General features: G+C 35.2%; 1 protein-coding gene across 8 annotated transcripts in view; it reads right to left on the bottom strand.

Moving 5' to 3' along the window:
* SUPT3H (SPT3 homolog, SAGA and STAGA complex component) overlaps window positions 1-19,916 on the bottom strand; it is a 467,896-nt gene that overhangs the window by 213,707 nt on the left and 234,273 nt on the right. For all 8 annotated transcript variants that reach the window (XM_044776797.2, XM_070514825.1, XM_070514824.1 and 5 more), the window contains one exon: window positions 18,091-18,175. In XM_044776797.2, the coding sequence (XP_044632732.1) occupies window positions 18,091-18,175 (85 nt within the window). The remainder of the gene's footprint in view (window positions 1-18,090; window positions 18,176-19,916) is intronic.

Raw genomic sequence — 19,916 nt, 5'->3', positions numbered from 1 at the left:
AAGCTTTCCAAGCCTCAGGACTGAAATGAATTAACAAAGGCAATTTAGACTGTTCTGTGTCTGCAGGTTTCTTCTCAGGTACATAAAGTCAGACAGGAACAGACAAGGAAGGAACATTCATACAACATCAATTATCTAAAGTGATGTCTAAGCATTTTAAGATATCTAAGCATATCAGGAATGAGAAGTAAAAGCAGGAGAAACAGAGACAGAACTGTATATAGTGTGATATTCAAAGGCTGAAGGGGCCCCATAAATACATACAGCATATGACTCCTCAAACCTTCTTTCCGGCTCTATAGTGCCTTGACATTGTGTTACTCAACATACCAGATCTATGATTAAAACTTTTGGTTGCTGTTAATTATGTTTCCATTGACATAGTGTACCTCAGTGCTAGGTCATCTACAATACATCATCTTGTATAACAAGGTAGGTAAATTCCTACAGATGAGTAAACTAAGACGCAGAGAGATTAAGAAATATGCTCAAGGTTGCATAATCTTGAAGCCAAGGTTCAAACTCAGGGATGTTTGTCTCCAAAAACCTTCCACTTTACCAGCATTTCCCAACTGGTGGTTCACAAGCTCCTGTGGGTTTTGCAAAAGTAAGCAGGACAGTCACATTTAGAACAATGATTAGTAAGTGAAAATATGCCCAACTGATACATGTAAATGTACTAACAACTCAGTACTTCTACCAGTTTTTTCTCTCAGATAAACACTGAGAGCTGTCATGGTGGATTTGATTGTTAGATCATTTTGAATGTTTATTTTTACTGACACAGATTTTAATTTATACCCATAATGGACTACTGTTTACAGACAGTAAATATAGTTCAGAAGCTATCATCATCCAACTTAGAGTTGGCAATAACTCTTGCCTAAATACTTCAATATCCTTCCTCTAACAGATCTCTCCAGAAGTGGCATTTTGAGTAGCCGATAGAAAGTAGCCAGGTTATTCTAACCACTTTCCAAAATTTTCAACGCCCTCAGCAATCCAGAGAATTACATATAAAATCCTCAGTTTGAACTTCAATGACCTGGAGAATCTAGTCCCAAGCTTCTTTTTCATCCCCTTCTCCATGTATTTAAGAAACATTGTGTATACTCCAACTAGAAATCTACATGGCTTAATCAGAGGTGATTTCATATAAACCAACCTAAATTTTGTTTTCTTGGCATAATATGCAAATACTGCACAATTTATCTGACATTAAAAAACAGGTATTCTCCTTCTGACATCATTCAAATCCATTCTGCAATCCAAGCATAGATTTAGTTATTAGCAGTTACTAGGTGGCTCATTATCCAAGCATAAAGAGCTAGTTAGAAACAACTGGTTTTGAAACTCAAGTGTAAATAAAAGGAAAATTTATTAATTATCAAGCCATCTTTGGGAGAGTAGTCATTTGGTCTTTAATACTGACATAAAGAATAAATAACTTCCTTCTTGCTTACAAGGAACTCTCATTTCCCGACCAGCATAAAAAGAGAACAAATAAATTAGATACGTGGGGGAAAAAAACCCCTGAATTCCAGTATTTTCATTTCCACAAGAGAGACATTTGAAAATATTAACTACATATCACCACCTGATCTCTGATTTACATGAAAATGCAGTGGCTGTATTTTATATCCAACATGACAGAAAATACCAAATTATTTAGAAAAGAGTTAATACATTTAAACAGGAAAATAATTAAAAATATGAGCTCCTAGTTAACATAAGGCACCCAAAGCAACTTATTCTTATCAACGAAATCAAATGCTGACACGTTTAGAAAAAAAAACCAATATTTGATGTTTTTAAACCTGCCATAGACAACACGATTGAACAGAATCAAGCTGAGACTTTTATGATGGGAGTAAAAGTTAATAAAAGAAGAAACTGAAAAAATTATTACTCTTTTTATTAAGCGGACCATAAGAAATGTGTCAGGAAAACTATTAGGCATTTTACTTCTTATATTATCATCAAATCTTATTTGAAGTCTAGTAATCTTCTTAACAAAACAGTCTTCAAGGGGAGACTTCAGGGAACAACTTCAGCCCTCAAGGAAAAAAGCTTCACTAGAACTTGTCCTCTTGAAGCCTATTACCAACACACGCAGCAACAGAGTAGATTTCTAGAAAAGTTCACTATATTTTAAATGTCTTTTTCAAGTATTTTTAAATCTCTTCTTTCTTATACATTTCATTGCCTTTGTCCAGAGGTCTATCAAATGACGCCTGCTTGAACGTTACAGAATTACCCAGCGAGCTAAGACGTTCTGGGGGCTAAGACCATCGCCCACATTGAAGAACGTTACTTTTTCTCTTTACAAACTTAAAGTATGGTAAATCTTTATCAGAGACTTGAACTTGAATGTGTATTTTCCACACGAAGAGAAGATTCTTCTGACCTTTCCTGGGGCTTCTCTGGTCCAACCACTTCTTTTGGTTCACTATTCTCCACAGACCCTTCGCAAAATCTAAATCCTATTCTGAAAATAATACTCTTCACTGCCGAGAAGCACAGAACACTCAAAATTAGAAGAGACCTTAGAGATACACAGTAAACTCAATCAGATAGGCATCCATAAGACAATCAGCATTTTTCATCCTCAAGACTCCGCACACTCCCTAAAGAAGAAATTACTTGAATTCTACATCTATTTATAAGCTGTGTGACCCTGGGCAAGTTACTTAATCTTTCTGGTCTTCAGGTTCCAAGCCTACACAATGAAGATAATATATCCTAACTCTCTAGATTTATTGTAAATATTAAGTAAAACGTTTGTTACAAGAGATGCCATTCTGTCAAAGTGCGCATAGATTGAAAGTTTAAAAATAAAATACCTTTATTTTCTTAAGGACATTTGCTAAATCAAGTAATCTTTACACCAAGTTTTGGAAAAGAAATATTTTGGTCTTTTAAGACATATATGCTATATTATATATAACTAAACTTCCAGATTAAAAAAAGATTAAATTTTATTACTGAGAGACACCGTTCTAAGTGTATCACACACTATTTTCACTCTCTAAAGAGTATCCTGAACATATCGACATTTTCTAATTGTTTCAAGCTTTCATTCTGAATATCAATGATCATACTTTATTAAAAATAAGGGTGATGGTCTCTGCAACCAAAGAACTTTATTAGGAGACTTTAGATATTACAATTTACACCTTCTGGAACATACTTTATAAACTGTACTCCTAGACCAACTGGATACCTATAATTTCATGTATTTGTTTTTTGGCAATTATTTTCTCTTGGCTCTGACACTCTAACAACTTCTTGCTGCTTCTCAGTGCCTGCCATGTAACTAACTGCCTTGGTTCTCACCCGTCTGCTGCTTCTACTCCACCCCAAAAAAGGAGAACAGAAATGAACTTTTAGAATAAACATACTCCGAGTAATAAGTGTGATTTCTATAGTATCTATTGCCTTTTACTGCTTACTGTCAAGGGTCTTAGCTGGATTAGAAGTACAAAGTCAGTAATATTTTACTGATAATAAAACATCATTTCCAAAATTGGTCTCAAAACATTCTTTAGGTGTTTTCTTAAGCCTTTTCTAATTGACACATTCATTAATGGAACTTATTTCTCTTTCCATTCACTTTAAAAATTTGAAGTCAATTTTTTTTCCTTTTTTGAGGAAGATTGGCCCTGAGCTAACATCTGCTGCCAATCCTCCTCTTTTTGCTGAGGAAGACTGGTCCTGAGCTAACATCTGTGCCCACCTTCCTCTACTTTATATGTGGGACGCCTACCACAGCATGGCGTGCCAAGCAGTGCCATGTCCATACCCGGGATCCGAACCAGCGAAGCCTGGGCTGCCGAAGCAGAACGTGCAAACTTAACTGCTGCTCCACCGGGCCGGCCCTGAAGTCAATTTTATGAGTGCTTCAAATATAAATACCTTTTGAATTATACACATCAGTCAGAATTTCAGAAGAATTTACTCTAAAGAAGTATCTAAGGATAATTAATACATTCTTAGAAAAATAAAAATGTAATTTATAAATTCGAGATGTATTAAAATGAGAAACATTTGAAATTATCAGCATAAACAAATTGCTCCCTATCACAATGCAGCAATATAATATCCCTAATAAAACATCAGGAGGGATGTAGGTATCTGAGGGATAAAAAACACATTTTAAAAAAGAATTATTATATATTCTTCAAGTGTGTAATAATATATAATACCAGGATCTGAGAAATAAAGCCTTCTAATTATTCCTATATAACAAATAAGGCAATGTCCACCTAGGTTAAAATCTGTAAGTTAAAAAGCTATGTAGAAATAATATTTTTTTTCTCATTTCTGTAGAACTTTTTGGTTTTTTTTAAAGATTTTATTTTTTTTCCTTTTTCTCCCCAAAGCCCCCAAGTACATAGTTGTATATTCTTCGTCGTGGGTCCTTCTAGTTGTAGCATGTGGGACGCTGCCTCAGCGTGGTCTGACGAGCAGTGCCATGTCCGTGCCCAGGATTCGAACCAACGAAACACTGGGCCGCCTGCAGCAGAGCGCACAGACTTAACCACTCGGCCACGGGGCCAGCCCCTAATAGCTATTTTTTTAAACCTGGAAAATCTCTTATATATGTCCAATAAAATAATATATATAAAATCTTTAGTAGACTGTCTGGCACATAGTAGATATTTCCTAAGTTTTATTTTTTTTCTTTTCTGCATAATCTCCACACTAATCAAGAGTAACAGCAACAGTGAGGAAAGAAGAGAGAGAATTATGAATGAATAAACGACTTCCCGAGGTCCTGGAAAAGGCACTGGAGCACGCGAGTTTGAAACAATCTCTTGGTTCACATGCAGAAGAGAGCACAAAATCTGATGAACGAGAATAGAGTCCTTAGGAGACATTCGCCAAATTAAAGGCATTAGAAGTAAGAACAAAGAGAAAGGAGGAAGGGAAGACCCACACCTGCTAATCCAGATGAGAGATTAGACAATCAGTCTTTACACAGATAAGTTTATTCTTGACTAATTTTCATAAAGATTACTAACATAACTCTGAAAATTGATGCACCCATGAAAACATAACTCAACAGACTGAATGGCTTACTAGTTGCTTAATAGATTCATAATGAAAACCCAACATGATTTTTAAACGGAATGGTAGATAATTATATTATGTGCATAAAACAATGGGACTTTTCTGATATTTAACTTCGAGTGAATAGAGAAATGAAAGTAGCTACACCACCATGAGAAATCATGATAGTTTTTGAACTTTACTCAAAATGGATATTACCAAAAGGATATTACTGACACCATTATAATATCAATTCAGCCACACAATTTCCAGTTGGTACAAATTTCTATTTTAGTTAAGTGACACAACTCAATCTGAAGCATGAGAATTTTATGAAAGGTCTGCATCTCTCTGGTAAATCTGAAATTCTTGGAAACTATGCATTAGGCATTTCTAAGAAGTTTCAGCCAGAATTAAAACTTTCAGCACAGGTCAGAAATCCAAGCTTGGCATAGGATCCACGTACAGTAGCTAGCAGAGCTTAGCCTAAGTTAAATGACAGGATCCTAGCAGACAAGCAGGAAAAAATGAAGAACCCTAAAGAAAAAGCCTTGACACACATGGAAAGGCAGGAAGACACTGTGTTGTACCTGTGCTAAGAAAATCAAGTACCATGAGACATTACTTATAACATACTGCAACTGCAAACACTTTATAGCCTGAGGTCCTCTTACCTTGAAGAGTTGAAGAATTGACTAGCAGTGGGATATATCACAGCAGGAAAAAAACAGACGTGCTAAGATTTGGGAAAGGGCTGGAAATTCCTCCTCCGTGGGTCCTCTAGGTTATGCCAGTAGCAAACTAACCAGGGCAATTGGCAGGGAAATGTAGCTAAAGAGGCATTCTACTTAGAATATGCCCATTTTGTGTCACAGATTAAAAACTAAATTTCTGTCAAGTGCAACACAAACTTACCATGTTTTAAAAAGAGGAGATACAACAGTATTTCTTGAGGCATGAGGTGATAATATATGAGAAAAAATAAACGAATTAAATAGAAATTATTAAGAGCAATCAAACAGAAACAAGTGCTGTCCAAAACAACTAGTAAATTTTTGACAGTACATTCATAAGAAAATAAAGTTATAAGTAAAAACGAAGAAAAGTAGTCACTTCTCAGTGGCATACAATGTTCTACACTTTGAAGCACTCTGTACATGCATGTGCACGTGTGCAGGCGTGTCTTCAGTCTGCTTATGCTAAATACGTGGTGCTTCGTTTACTCCACAGTAGGAACAGACAAAATAAGCCAAGAACTTTTTTCCCAGATAGTATTTGTGAACTCCTTTATCCAATTCATGTAAACACAGAGTGTGTTCCGGTTTGCTGAGTTACATATACATGGCTTGACTTAGTACAAAGTCTGAATGTTTAGTTAGCTAGAAGACTGTTTCCATTCTGTGATTCATTAGGTCCCCATGGTACCTCTACTTCCTTTATTTTACGCCATCACAAATTATATTAGTTTGTGCTATTTTGATAACCCTTATAATTGAAGTTCCGCACAGGAAACTTTATTATTATTTTAAAACATACTCATAAACCATTACTGAGGTGGCAAAAGTGACAGCCTCACAGAAGTAGTGAGGAAGATTGAACAGTGCCTTGCATGAGGTCCTTCTACTATGGAGATTAAGTAGCAAATTAAAAAGCATTAGAAGTAAGAAGAGGGTGGTGGGAATGGACAACTCAGTGCACGCCAATCCAGATGGGAAACGAAAAGAAGCACTTCACACATCTAAATTTGTTATTAATTTTCATAATTAAGATTATCAGAATAACCCTGAAACATTGGTTCTGATGTGAAAACATGTTACAAAAGATTGAATAGCTTACTAGTTTCCTGGGTAGATTAATATAGTAAATAGTAATACAGTGAAAATCCAATATGATTTTGAAATGGAATAGTAGATAATTATATTCTATGCGTAAAATAAAGAGATTCTTCTGATATTTAACTTTGAATGAATAAAAATATGAAAGCAGCTATATAACTATCAGAAATCATGATAGTTTTTGAACTTGGAAGGATATTATTATTGACAGCATAATAACAGCAACTCAATCACACAATTTCCAATTGGCACAAATCTCCACCTACTTCAAATAGGGGATGTAGCTCAACCCGGAGAGTTGGGGAGATGGAAGCTTAGGATATGAAAAGGTTTGCATTTCCCTGGTAAATTTGAAAGAGCATTTCAATGGATTCTTCATTCCATTTCTAATCTAAATCATGTCATTAAATAGCCCTGTTATCAGGATTAATTATAATAGTAACCATTTACTACTAGCACTACTATAATTTAGAGAAAGAAAACTATGTCCCAGGAACTTCACTAAGTCCTTTATATACATTTTATATCTAATTTTTATGATCCCCTATAAGCACTGCAGAAAGTAAATATTAGCATTGTCATCTTACAAAATAAGGACATTAAAACCTTTGAAGACTCTCTCTAGTGACAGTCTCTAATCTGTATTGCACTGAATCACATAAAATCGCCAATATTCAACCATTTGTGATATACAGAAGAGGCAATTTCATTTCGTTCAAACTTATCTAACTTAATTTCTGAAGTGTAATTTAACTTTAAAATCCTTTGATTTTTATATTCTAACTTGTTCTTGAATAAAATAAAAGCTTTTAAACTATATATTTTTATGACAACATATTTTATAATCTTCATGAACTCCAGTGAAGAACAGTTAACTACAGCCTAAGCCAGTCACAACCCAGGCACTGGAATAGAGTTGCGTTAGGTGGAGTCACAGAATGGAGGGTAGGCCTGGCTGAAGAGCTGAGTTAGAATCAGGGGTAGGATGAGAGGGCAAAGGTCTCAAATGAGAATAATAGGTCCAAGAAACTGGAGACAAAAGAAAAGACTTAAGGAAAAATTGCCAGATTTAGTGTATTGCCAGTCCTACTATAATATTCCCCAAATGAAACAGTACGTAACTGCTGCCAAAAAGATCCAAAAAATGTCCATCATCATTAGCGCAGTTCAACAAACATCTGTGTTGACTGATTGAACAAGAAAGGCATTTAAAAGAAGAATCAAAGTACACCACATAAGCCTTGCTGAGAGCACAGCCTCCCTGCTTTGAGGCACTGTGTTCGGTTCTGATCTCTGTATGTCAAGAGAGAAGGGCCAGGGATAGTCCACAGGAGAAGGGGAAAATAAAATTCTGAGTGGCCAAGGACAGCATGCAAAATGACATCGGAAAAAAAATGCTTTATGACAAAAGGAGTAGTACAAAATACATCAGGTGTCAACCTTGTGGAACTTGCTACCTTATACAGAGTGAAATGATGAAAATATAAACAGATGGAAGACAGATTTTAAAAACTGCTGACTGAAACAAGCAATGGGCTCTTGAGAGTGGGCGTCGATATTTTGAGGTGGATGTTTGGTCCAGAGATTAAATTTTGGATTAAATGAATAATTCTTCTGATTGCCAAATTATTATATAAGTATAAATTTGATAATTAAAATTGTGTTTATATCTATAATTTCCCTCTATTATTTCTCTACATCTCTAAAATGAACAAAATGGCATTATGTAATTATCTATCAGTTATTCACATAAACTATTCCAATCTGTTTTTTAACACAAACTCTATATTCCGCCATTTGATTCCCACAATCATTTTTAAGCAGTAAGAGGCATATGCCTAGGAACACACATCTTTGAGAAGCTCAGTGAAGGAGGCCAACTCATACACAAACACTTTAAAATACAGTGGCTCATACCCAGAGCTCCTCCTCAGAGGCAGCGGGATGCTTTTTTTAGAGATACTCACCCCAGAATTTTGACTGAGCAGATATGGAGTAGGGTCTGGTACTTGTGTTTTTAGGATTTTTTTTTTTTTTTTAAAGCCTGGCAGATGGCCCTGGCTTTGATATGAAATTTAAGTTGAGAACTACTGCTAGATGCCTTGGGAGAGATGATATAACACAAGTATAATCAACCGCTCTATGCATCTGACTTGTTTCTGAATGATTTTATTGACTTTAACAATCAAGACCGACCAAAATGGTAAATATACACACGCACACTTTGAGTAATGATGGCATTATTAAAACAATTTAATGGCATCTTAAGGAAGTCTGTGAGAAAATAAACATTCAGAAGTATTAGGGTGTAAAGCTAACAAGGGATTTATTAAGCTAGAGTCAAAGTTTGTACTGTCACTTAACAGTTTCAAGCAGTCGTCTCATCTTGTCCACCTGGAAGTTCAGATCATACTTTGGGAATTTTGTTGCCCAGAGCTGGTTACAAATGACCAGTCTAAACTAGTGTTTCTCAGATTTAGTCCTTGGACTACTTGGATTACAAAGATCTTGAGTGCTTATTAAAAATACAGACTCTTCAGCCCCACCCAAACCCTCCTGAAAGAGTCCCTTGGAATTGTATGGACAAGGACTCCTTCATATGTTCTGCAAATTCTTAGTCAACTTGACAACCAACACTGACTAAGGAGAAACCAGATTTTTATAGGCCTCATGATGGCTAAAGAGGATTCGTGTAACTGAGGATTGCTGTACAGCCTCCGGAGATATCAGCTGTATGCCCATTCTTTCACATGAAAGAGTTTAGAGGAGATGTTAAGAAGAACCAAGGGATACTGGCAACAGTATTGAACTGCCACATTTTCTGTCCCTTTCAGTTTAGATTAAGATACTGAGGGCCTTCAGGTGGGGGAAGAAGAACATGCCAGCTGCTGGAGACCTAGCTCACTGCACCAGTAGTGAAAGGTGCTTTTTGACAGCAGACACAGCACAACGGAGACTGGGATGGTGGAATCTCTCTCCTCTCTTCTAAATAGGCCATAGCAAGAATCCAAATGCTTCCACAAACTTTGTATTACCTTCAATTGATCACTCTTCCATTAACAGAGACAAGTTACAGGGGGGGAAAAAGTAAATTACATAGGAAACATCATCTTTATTATCTTTGTCTATGAATTTCTGTGACGTACATAATCGTTTCCACAGCTTTTGAGGGAAAGTAAAATCTCTTTAAAAATACTATCACTTTCTTCCAAAATTAGGAAGTCTGTTTTCTTGAAAAATTGAAATTGGGAAGGAATATGGGAAATACGGTAACCATATGCTGCATGACTCCATCAATACTGAATATTTTCCTCCTTAAGTAAATGGAGCCAGCCTGGTAAAAACCAGCGTGTATAGTCTACAGGTAGAAGCAGCTACTGAGCTGAGATTTCCAAGCCAAATTCAGGTCTAGGTTGCCAGAGATCCCAATTTCAATGTTTCAAGAGAAGCCAGAAATTCTAAATCTTTATGTAAAAGTGACCTAATTTTTAAATGTTGGCAACTAAATTCATATCTTTAAAAATTTAGTGGAAGTGAAATAAAACATATTTCTTTGCTACATCTACACTCAGGTCAATAGTTTACAACCTCTATTCTGATGCTGACTTTCCTCAAGTCACTACAAGAAATATATGTTGACTCCTATGAAAGATTTAACTTACGTTTTTATATAGACATGTATATACACATACATGAAGAGCTCCAGCCTGGATATGTCTTATCAAAATTCCCATCTCTCTCTGTGTATACTAGCACCACCGGTTATCATAATGTTTTAAAATTAATTTCTATGTGTCTATATCCACGAGAAAATTGTAAATTCCTCAAGGGCAGAGATAATTTCTTATTCACCTTTATACCACTGTAACCAGAGTTATGTCAGTGTCACTCAATAAAGGTTTACTGAATGAATGAATAAATAAAATGAATACATGAAACAAAGAATACTCAATGATCTATTAAAGTAGGAAATAGTTTGAAACAGTACATGGCACTCTAGGAATTAAATGATGGCCTCATTTACACTTTTGTCTTCAGGGCATTGTTAAAAATGGAACGTCCATGTGCAAAGGACACTTGAGAACCACCTAGCTATCATTTTAGATTGTGTGGCTAAAGATTTAGTCACATCGGGATTCCCACATACTGGAACAAACCGATTACAGTAAATATATGGAGAATATTTTAACATACAATGTCTAGTGGATCTGAAAAGACATTTCAGCATTGGGAACTCCTCAGCTTTCTGAACAGCAAGACTACAGCCTCATCTCTATAACAGCCTCATCTCTATAACAGCCTCATCTCTATAGCAGCCTCATCTCTATAGCAGCCTCATCTCTGTAGCAGCCTCATCTCTGTAGCAGCCTCATCTCTGTAGAAGCCTCGTCTCTACAGCAGCCTCGTCTCTGTAGCAGCCTCATCTCTGTGGCAGCCTCAACTCTGTAACAGCCTCATCTCCGTAACAGCCTCATCTCTATAGCAGCCTCATCTCTATAGCAGCCTCATCTCTGTAGCAGCCTCATTTCTGTAGCAGCCTCATCTCTGTAGGAGCCTCGTCTCTACAGCAGCCTCATTTCTGTAGCAGCCTCATCTCTGTAGCAGCCTCAACTCTGTAACAGCCTCATCTCCATAACAGCCTCATCTCTATAGCAGCCTCATCTCCATAGCAGCCCTGTGCACGTCTGAGCTGCAACCAGATATCACCAAGCGACACCATAACACAACATGGATGTTACAAACAATAAATAAAAATAGTTTCAAAAACTATCAAAAGACTTATCTGACACACAGGTTAAAACTAAGAGAACCAGATGAATAAGCTTTAAGAATATCAGGAGACTACCATCAAAGGTAACCAAACAAGCAAGTTCTGTGTAATTGAGAAGCTTAAATCTGGAATTAATAAACTACTTCACTTTGTTGCAAATGAATCCCTACTTGGAAGGAATGTACTTTTACTTTCTATCAATATCAGAAATAGCAATTCCTACGTAACATCATGGAATAAATATGCTATGATAAAAATGTACTATTATTCTGATGCACTAATATTGAATCACTTTGATACAAATATCAAATCATTATGTTGAACTCCTGAAACCTATGTTATACGCCAAGTATATCTCAATTAAAAAGATTTTTTTTTAATGAAAACAAATTGGATTCATTGACTCAGGTGATCCAACAATGTTTAGAAAAACGATTAAAATCAAATATCTAAGGGGTTAAGATGGAGTAAGCACACTCCACACTGCTCCTCCCATTGAAAGCAATGAAAACCCCGGAGAGAACGCATGCAGCAACCATCTGAGGATTCTGAACAGTAAATGGTAGCAGGTGGACTTGAGAAGGAAATCAGAACTCAAAATACAAGAATCTGGCAGTGAGCGTCATAGTTTTTATTTTCCAACAGTACCTCCTACCCTAAACACAAAAGCAGTATGAATCTGGGTATGCTTACCAGGCACACACAAAAAGAGCTGTGGAATGGAAGAAAATATTTGTGAACCATATCTGATAAGGGGTTAATATCCAAAATACACAGGAGTATCATAAAACTCTACAGCAAAAAATTAAAATAACCCCCACCCCCCAAAACTGCACAGAAAGAGAGTCAGGAGGCCTCAATTCTGGTTCTAACCCCAGCACTTAATAAGCTTGTGACTCTGGCCAAGTTGTCTCTCTATACTTGGCCATTCAAACTGGAAATAATAATTTCCTCTCTGTTTTCCTCACTGAGATTTAACAAAAGATAAACATGAAAGTGTTGGTAAACTGAACAAAATGGAAAAGGACTCAAACATTTTTCCAACAAAGATACACAAATGGCCAAGAAATACATGGAAAGATGCTCAACATCATGTATCATCAGAGAAATGCAAATCAAAATCACAAAGAGACATCACCTCACATCTGTTAGAATGGCTATTATAAAAAATACATGAGGGGCTGGCCCAGTGGCGTAGCGGTTAAGTTCACAATCTCTGCTTCATTGGTTCAGGAGTTGCAGGTTCAGATCCCAGGTGCAGATCTACACGCTGCTCATTAAGCCATGCTGTGACTTAACGGTGTCCCACATAAAAAGTAGAGGAAGACTGGCACAGATATTAGCTCAGGGTCAATGTTCCTCAAGCAAAAATGGGAAGATTGGCAACAGAAGTTAGCTCAGGACCAATCTTCCTCACCAGGAAAAAAAAAAAGCGCTAACAGATTTCAGCAAGGATATGGAGAAAAGAGAACCCTTGCACACCGTTGGTAGGAATGTAAATTGATACAGTCACTACAGAAAACAGTATGGAGGGTTCTCAAAAAAATTAAAAGTAGAAATACCATATGATCCATCAATCCTACTTCTGGGTATATATCCAAAAGAAATGAAATTGGTATCTTGAAGCATTATCTATACAACCAGGTACACTGAAGCTTTACTTACAATAGCCAAGGCATAGAAACAACCTAAGTATCGATCATGGATGAATGGAAAAAGAAAATGTGGTATATATAAATAATGGAATATTATGCAGCCACAAAAAGGAATGATTCCTGCCAGTTGCAACAACATGGATAAACTTTGAGAGCATCGTGCTAAATGAAGTAAGTCAGACAGAGAAAGACATACAGTGTATCATCTCATTACTTATAGATCTAAAAAAAAGTGAACTCACAGAAACAGAGAGTAGACTGGTGGTTGCCAGAGGCTGAGGGGTGGGAGAAATGAGAGAATGTGGTCAAAGGGTGTAAACTTCTAATTATACGATGAATCAGTTCTAATGATGTAATGTACAGCATGGTGAATATAGTTAACAATACTGTACTGTACACTTGAAAGTTGCTAAAACTGTAGATACTAAATGTTTTCATCACACACACACAAAAACATTGACTATGAGAGGTAATGGTTGCGTTAACTAACCTTATTGTGGTAATCATTTCACAATAGCATATATTATAACATACTTATAACAAATATAAATCATCTCATTGTTATATGTACACAATGCTATATGTCAATAATATTTCAATAAACATGGAGAAAAATTAAAGGAAAAAAGTGTTCTTAGGTAAATGGATAGAGAAATACAAAACAGAGCATAAAACACACACACACACACACACAAATCATAATGGCTACATTATTTTACATTCAATGGTAAAAAGAAACAAACTTTTCAAAACATTTCTGAATTGCTCTTTCTTTCATCTGAAGAACTCACTCTGATACATGCCTTGATATGGCAAAAAGAAAAAATAGCAAAGCCTTCCTCTAGCAAGGTCTCTCATTCAACTTTACACTTAGTGACGTCTGGACAGGGTCAATCTCACAAAGAGAAATCAAAACTATTATCAAAATATTACATGAGGAAGGAGGGGTGAGCATACTTTGTAATAAGAGGCTCTTTCATTAACAGTAAAGACATAAGCTATTTCTTGTTTATACATTGTAACGGTCATCAGCAAGATATATAGATATAGATATATATAAAAATATAGAAGTTTCAATTTCTATATTTAAAGTGGAAGAACAATATAAAAATGTGTATCCATAATTCAAAAAGCAGTATTACAACCCAATAAGATACATTTTCAAGTAGTATAATAGAAAATATTAAGAATAAAATGAAAAATATACTACATTGACTAAATAGCAGAGTAAAGATTAACAGAAGAATCAGTGAACTTAAAGATAAATCAATAGAAACTACCAAAGCCAAACAAAACAACAAAAAACCAGAAGGGGAAAAAGTTTGAAGAAAATTTAGAGGCCCTCAGAGATCTGTGAAACAAAACAAATAGTCCAACACACATATAACTGAAATCCTAGAATGAAAGACATGGGAAAAAATAATGGCTGAAAACTTCTGCAAATTGGTGGAAAAACAGTCTACGGATGCAACAAGATCAACAAACTTGCAAGCGAGACAATCATGAAGAAAATGAGTCCTAGACACATCAAACTGCTGAGGCCCATTGACAGAGAGAACAATCTTGAAATTAGCCAGAGAAAGACAACATGTTATATACAGGGTAACAAGATAGCAGCAGCTTACCTGTCATCAGAAACTAAAGTATGCTGGAAAGTACCGGAGTGGGACACTCGGACAGCTAAAAGGAAAAGACTATAACTAGAATTCCACATATAAAAAAGATAAATCTCAAGAACAAAGGTGACAAAGAGATATGTTCAGATCAAAGAAACTTAAGAGAATTCATCACTGGCACATCTGTGCTACCAAAAACGTTAGAGGTCTTCAGCTTGAAGGAAATGATTGAAATGCCAACTCAGATCTCTAAGAAAGAATGATGAGCATGAAAAATGGTAAATATGTGGGTGAATGTGAAAGATTACACAAACTTACTTTATTTTTTTAAAAGACATATGGTTCTTTAGAGGAAAAGCTACAACACTGTGAAGTGTAGATAACAGCACGTATAGAGTTAATACATATGATAGCAATAGCACTAACTAGTAAATATCTGATGCTTTTGTAAGAAGGGAGGACACATACAAACACAGAAACAAAGGAAAGAAGGCCATGTGAACACGAAGTCAGAGAAAAATAACTGCCAACTGAGAGTTCTATATCCAGTACTTCAAAATGCTGTGTCATTTCCTTCCGGTCTCCATGTTTTCTAATGAAAATTCTCCTGTCTTTCAAATCATTGCTCCCTTATGGTAATAAATCTAGGTGCTTTCAAGATTTATATCTTTAGTATTCAGCAGTCTGAACATTCATTTCTTTGGGTTTAACTTGTTTGGAGTTTTCTCAGCTCCTTGAATCTGTAGATTTATGTATTTCAGTAAATGTCAGATGTTTTCATTACTATAGAGAAAGCCCATTTGCAATAACAATGTAGAAGATTAAATAGGACTAAATCTAACAAGAAATATGTAAAGCCTATAGAAGAAAAATGTTAAAACACTCATGAAAGATATAAAAATAGTCTTGAAAAAATGTAAAGATAACCCCTATTCTTAGACTGATTCAACATTCTTAAGATGTAGTTCTAAACTAATTTATAAATTCATGCAATTTCAATACAAATACCAACAAGCTATTTTACAGAACTATAAAATCTAATAATAACACTCTTACAGAAAAATAAACATACAAGAATAGGAATACACTAAGAAAGAAAAATTACAAGGGGAGTCTAGCAGTAACAATGTTTAAAATATACCACAAACCCTATATAATTAAAACTGTCAAACTAGTACATGCATAGACAAATAAAACATTGGTATAGAATATCAAATCAGAAATAGATCTCAATACATATGCTAAGTTAGTATATGACAAAGGAGGCATCTCAAATCATTAGGGAAAATATGGACTTTTTAATAAATGGTGATGGTGTAACTGGATAATCATTTGGAAAAAAATAAAATTAGATCCATATCTCACACAATAATAAGGAAAACTACAAATCGACTAGAGATCAAAATGTTAAAAAATGAAACCATACAAGTACTTAGAAGGCCACTTGGATGAATTACTCTTTAAACTACGTATAAGGAAAGTCTAACTATGAGTCAAAATCCAAAGGCAACAAAAGATGGCTGCACTTGACTATGTTAAAATAAAAATACTCACATGCTCAAAAAAGGCCACAAAAACAAAGTCAAAAGATAACTGACACACTGGAAAAATACATTTGTGTCATATACCACAAAGGACTGATATTCCACTAATATATGTGGAATATAAGACCAAGAACCTGACATAAAGATGGGGAAAGGATATGAAAGAGTTCCTAACGGCCAACGTTGGAACTACTTGAGCAATAAAAATAAATAATATTACTACATAATGATCCTAAGAATAAAATTTAAATACATATTAGTCAATATGTATATAAATTAAAAACTGCATAAGTAATTGGTGGTAAAAGACAGCTATTCCTTTCAGAAGAATTGCAATTAAAAAAACATAAAACAAAAGAAGGAAATAGAAAACCACTATTAGGCAAATAGCACAGTAATAACTGTCTCAGACAAGATCCACTGATGAATGTTAAAATTAACAGGCAAAGATTCTCAAAGAAAGAGAATATGTGCACAGTCACAATATATCTCCCCTAAGATATTTGCTAACAACAAAATGAAAAAAACCCAGTAACTTCATTACAGTGGAAAAACTCAGCATATATCACCTTAATCAAGTTAGGGTTATGACCACAAATAAGACATCAACAACCTGAACCTGTTGATATGATACACAAAGAAGGATCCATTCCTTCTGTGGTATTCTGGCCAAAAACGTATAGCCACATTCTAAACATAAGAAAACATCAAACCAACTGAAAAAGAAGGGCATTCTACAAAATAACCATCTAGTACTTTTCAAAAATGACAAGGTCACGAAAGACAAGCAAAGACTGAGGAACTGTCATAGATAGGAGAGGACTATAAAGACATGATGACTAACTACAACGTGTTATCCTGGACTGGCTCCTGAAACAGAAAAGGGACATTAATGGGAAAACTGATAAAATTCAAAGAAGGTTGCTAATTTTATTAATAGTATTGTACCAATGTTATTTCCTGGTTTTGATCATTGTACTATGATTACGTAAGATGTTAACAGACGAAGCTGAAGGGTATCTGGGAATTATCTGTACTATTTGTGCAACTCTTCTCTAAGTCAAAAATTCAAAATAAAAAACTTCTTTTTCTTTTTGAGGAAGATTAGCCCCGAGCTAACATCCGCTGCCAATCCTCCTCTTTTTGCTGAGGAAGACTAGCCCCGAGCTAACATACATGCCCATCTTCCTCTACTTTTTATATGCGGAACGTGAGCACTTAACCACTGCCACCGGGCTGGCCCCCAAAATAAAAAAGTTTTAAAAGAGTTCTGGAAAAGCTATACTGATATGGTGATAGAAAATAGATCGATGTTGCCAGAGGTTAGGGGGTGGCTGAAAGAAGTGATTATAAAGGGACACAAGGGAACTTTTTTGGATGATAGAAATGTTCTATATCATAACTGTGTGGGTAGGCACATGACAATATTCAGTTGTCAAACCTCAATGAATTATGCACTTAAACTGGTGAAATTTTGTTATATGTAAATTATACCTCAATAAGGCTGACAAAAAAAATTCTAAATGTACATATAATCTTTAAAAAAAAGTGTTCAGTTGAAATCCCAATATAAGCAGAATGCAGAGGAAAGGTACCAAATAACACATATGCTCTTACCAGATTGATTAACTGAGTGTGTACCACATCTTCTATCAAAACTGCTGTCTCATGAAGAGGCCTCCTAGCATCACCTAAAGAAAACCTGCAAAAGAAAAAATCAAACACAACAATATTAAAGACTGTAAAGCTGAGAAACGGAAAAAGTCAAAAATACTTATTAAAATAATCTACTTAATAAACTACAAATTGTTCTCTCAAATAACAGAGAGAATGGACAATTTTCTATGGACATCTCTCCTATATAAGTTGCAACTTCCAAAGAAAAGTGAAGTGTTATCTATGCTATTTCTTGATTTGTACTCATTTTTAAGGGCATTTACTGTTTCAAAATGCAACATATTAACAACCGCTTCATAATATTGGCAACCAAAAAATGATGTTACCACATCCAAATTGCCAACACAGTAACATAATAATAGCCTTACAGAAAATTATAAAAACACGTAATGTAACTAAAACGAAAGCTGCTAGGAAAAATTTAGGTAAATGCCGCAAGTTATAATTTCTAATTATATACAAGCATATTATCAAGAATGGATTACAAAACTGATTCTAAAAGTCTTCTCAATTTTCATATGGTGAACCAGATGTGCAGAGAATCCTTTCCTGGTAAAGAACATTTGAAAATGCACAACAATATATTAAAAACGTATTTAAAGCATGCTTTAACTAGCAGTAGAGAAGAAAAACAGAAGTCAGACAAGATGAGTAAATACAGTTCTACAAGATAAGAGAGTGCTGGATCAAAATTTATTCTGAAGGCATCTACTTATTCATAGCAGGCTATAGCCTGGATTTCAACTAGCATAGTATTCAAAGTATATGAAAGAATGCTGTGACCACAAGCAAGGGAGGTCAGTTCAAGGAACCTAATATGAAGTCGAAAAACTAACACTAAGATGGTGACACTTGCAGAGTGTGAACTAGCAAAACACCTGTTCCACAGAAGGCACTCTGCCTATCTCACCCAAGGCTACAAGTGGGGAAGAAAAACACATGGTACCGGCATGAAGAGAGACAAATAGACAAATGGAATAGAATAGAAAGCCTAGAAATAAACCCTTATATATATATATATGGTCAACTGATTTTTGATAAGGATAGAAAGAACACCCAATTTGGAAAGCACAGTCTTTTCAACAATTGATGCAGGGAAAAACAAGCTATCCACATGCAAAAGAATGAAGCTGGACTCCTACTTTGCATCATATATAAAAATAAATTCAAAACAGATCAAAGGCCTAAATTGAAGAGCTAAACCTATAAAATTCTTATAATAAAACAGAGAGGGAAATCTTCACGACCTTTGATTTGCCAATACTTTCTTAAGTATGACACTAAAAGCGCAGGCAGAAAAAGAAAATAAATAAATTGGACTTCATCAAAATTAAAACCTTTTATACATCAAAGGACACTAGTAAACAAGAGTGAAAAGACAACTCATAAAATGGAAAAAAAAATTTGAAAATCATATCAGATAAATAACCAGAATATATAAAGAACTCCTGTAACACAACAAGAAACTAACAACCCAACTGAAAAATGGGCAATAGACTTGAATAGATATTTCTCCAATGATGATATACAAATGGCCAATAGGAAATAAAAAGATGTTCAGTATCATTAGTCACTAGGGAAATGCAAATCAAAACCACATGGAGATATCACTTTGCACCCACAAGAATGGCTATTACCAACAAAATGGAAAATGGTAAGTAGTGGCTAGGATGTGGAGAAACTGGAAATGTTGTACTTTGCTGGGTGGAATGCAAAATAGTGCAGCCACTGTGGAAAACAATTGAGTGGTTCCTGAAAATGTTAAA

This window comes from Equus asinus, chromosome 8 (assembly GCF_041296235.1).
Source record: "Equus asinus isolate D_3611 breed Donkey chromosome 8, EquAss-T2T_v2, whole genome shotgun sequence".
Taxonomy (NCBI): domain Eukaryota; kingdom Metazoa; phylum Chordata; class Mammalia; order Perissodactyla; family Equidae; genus Equus; species Equus asinus.
Note: the sequence above shows the minus strand (reverse complement) of the source record. Positions and strands in the feature narration are given on the sequence as shown.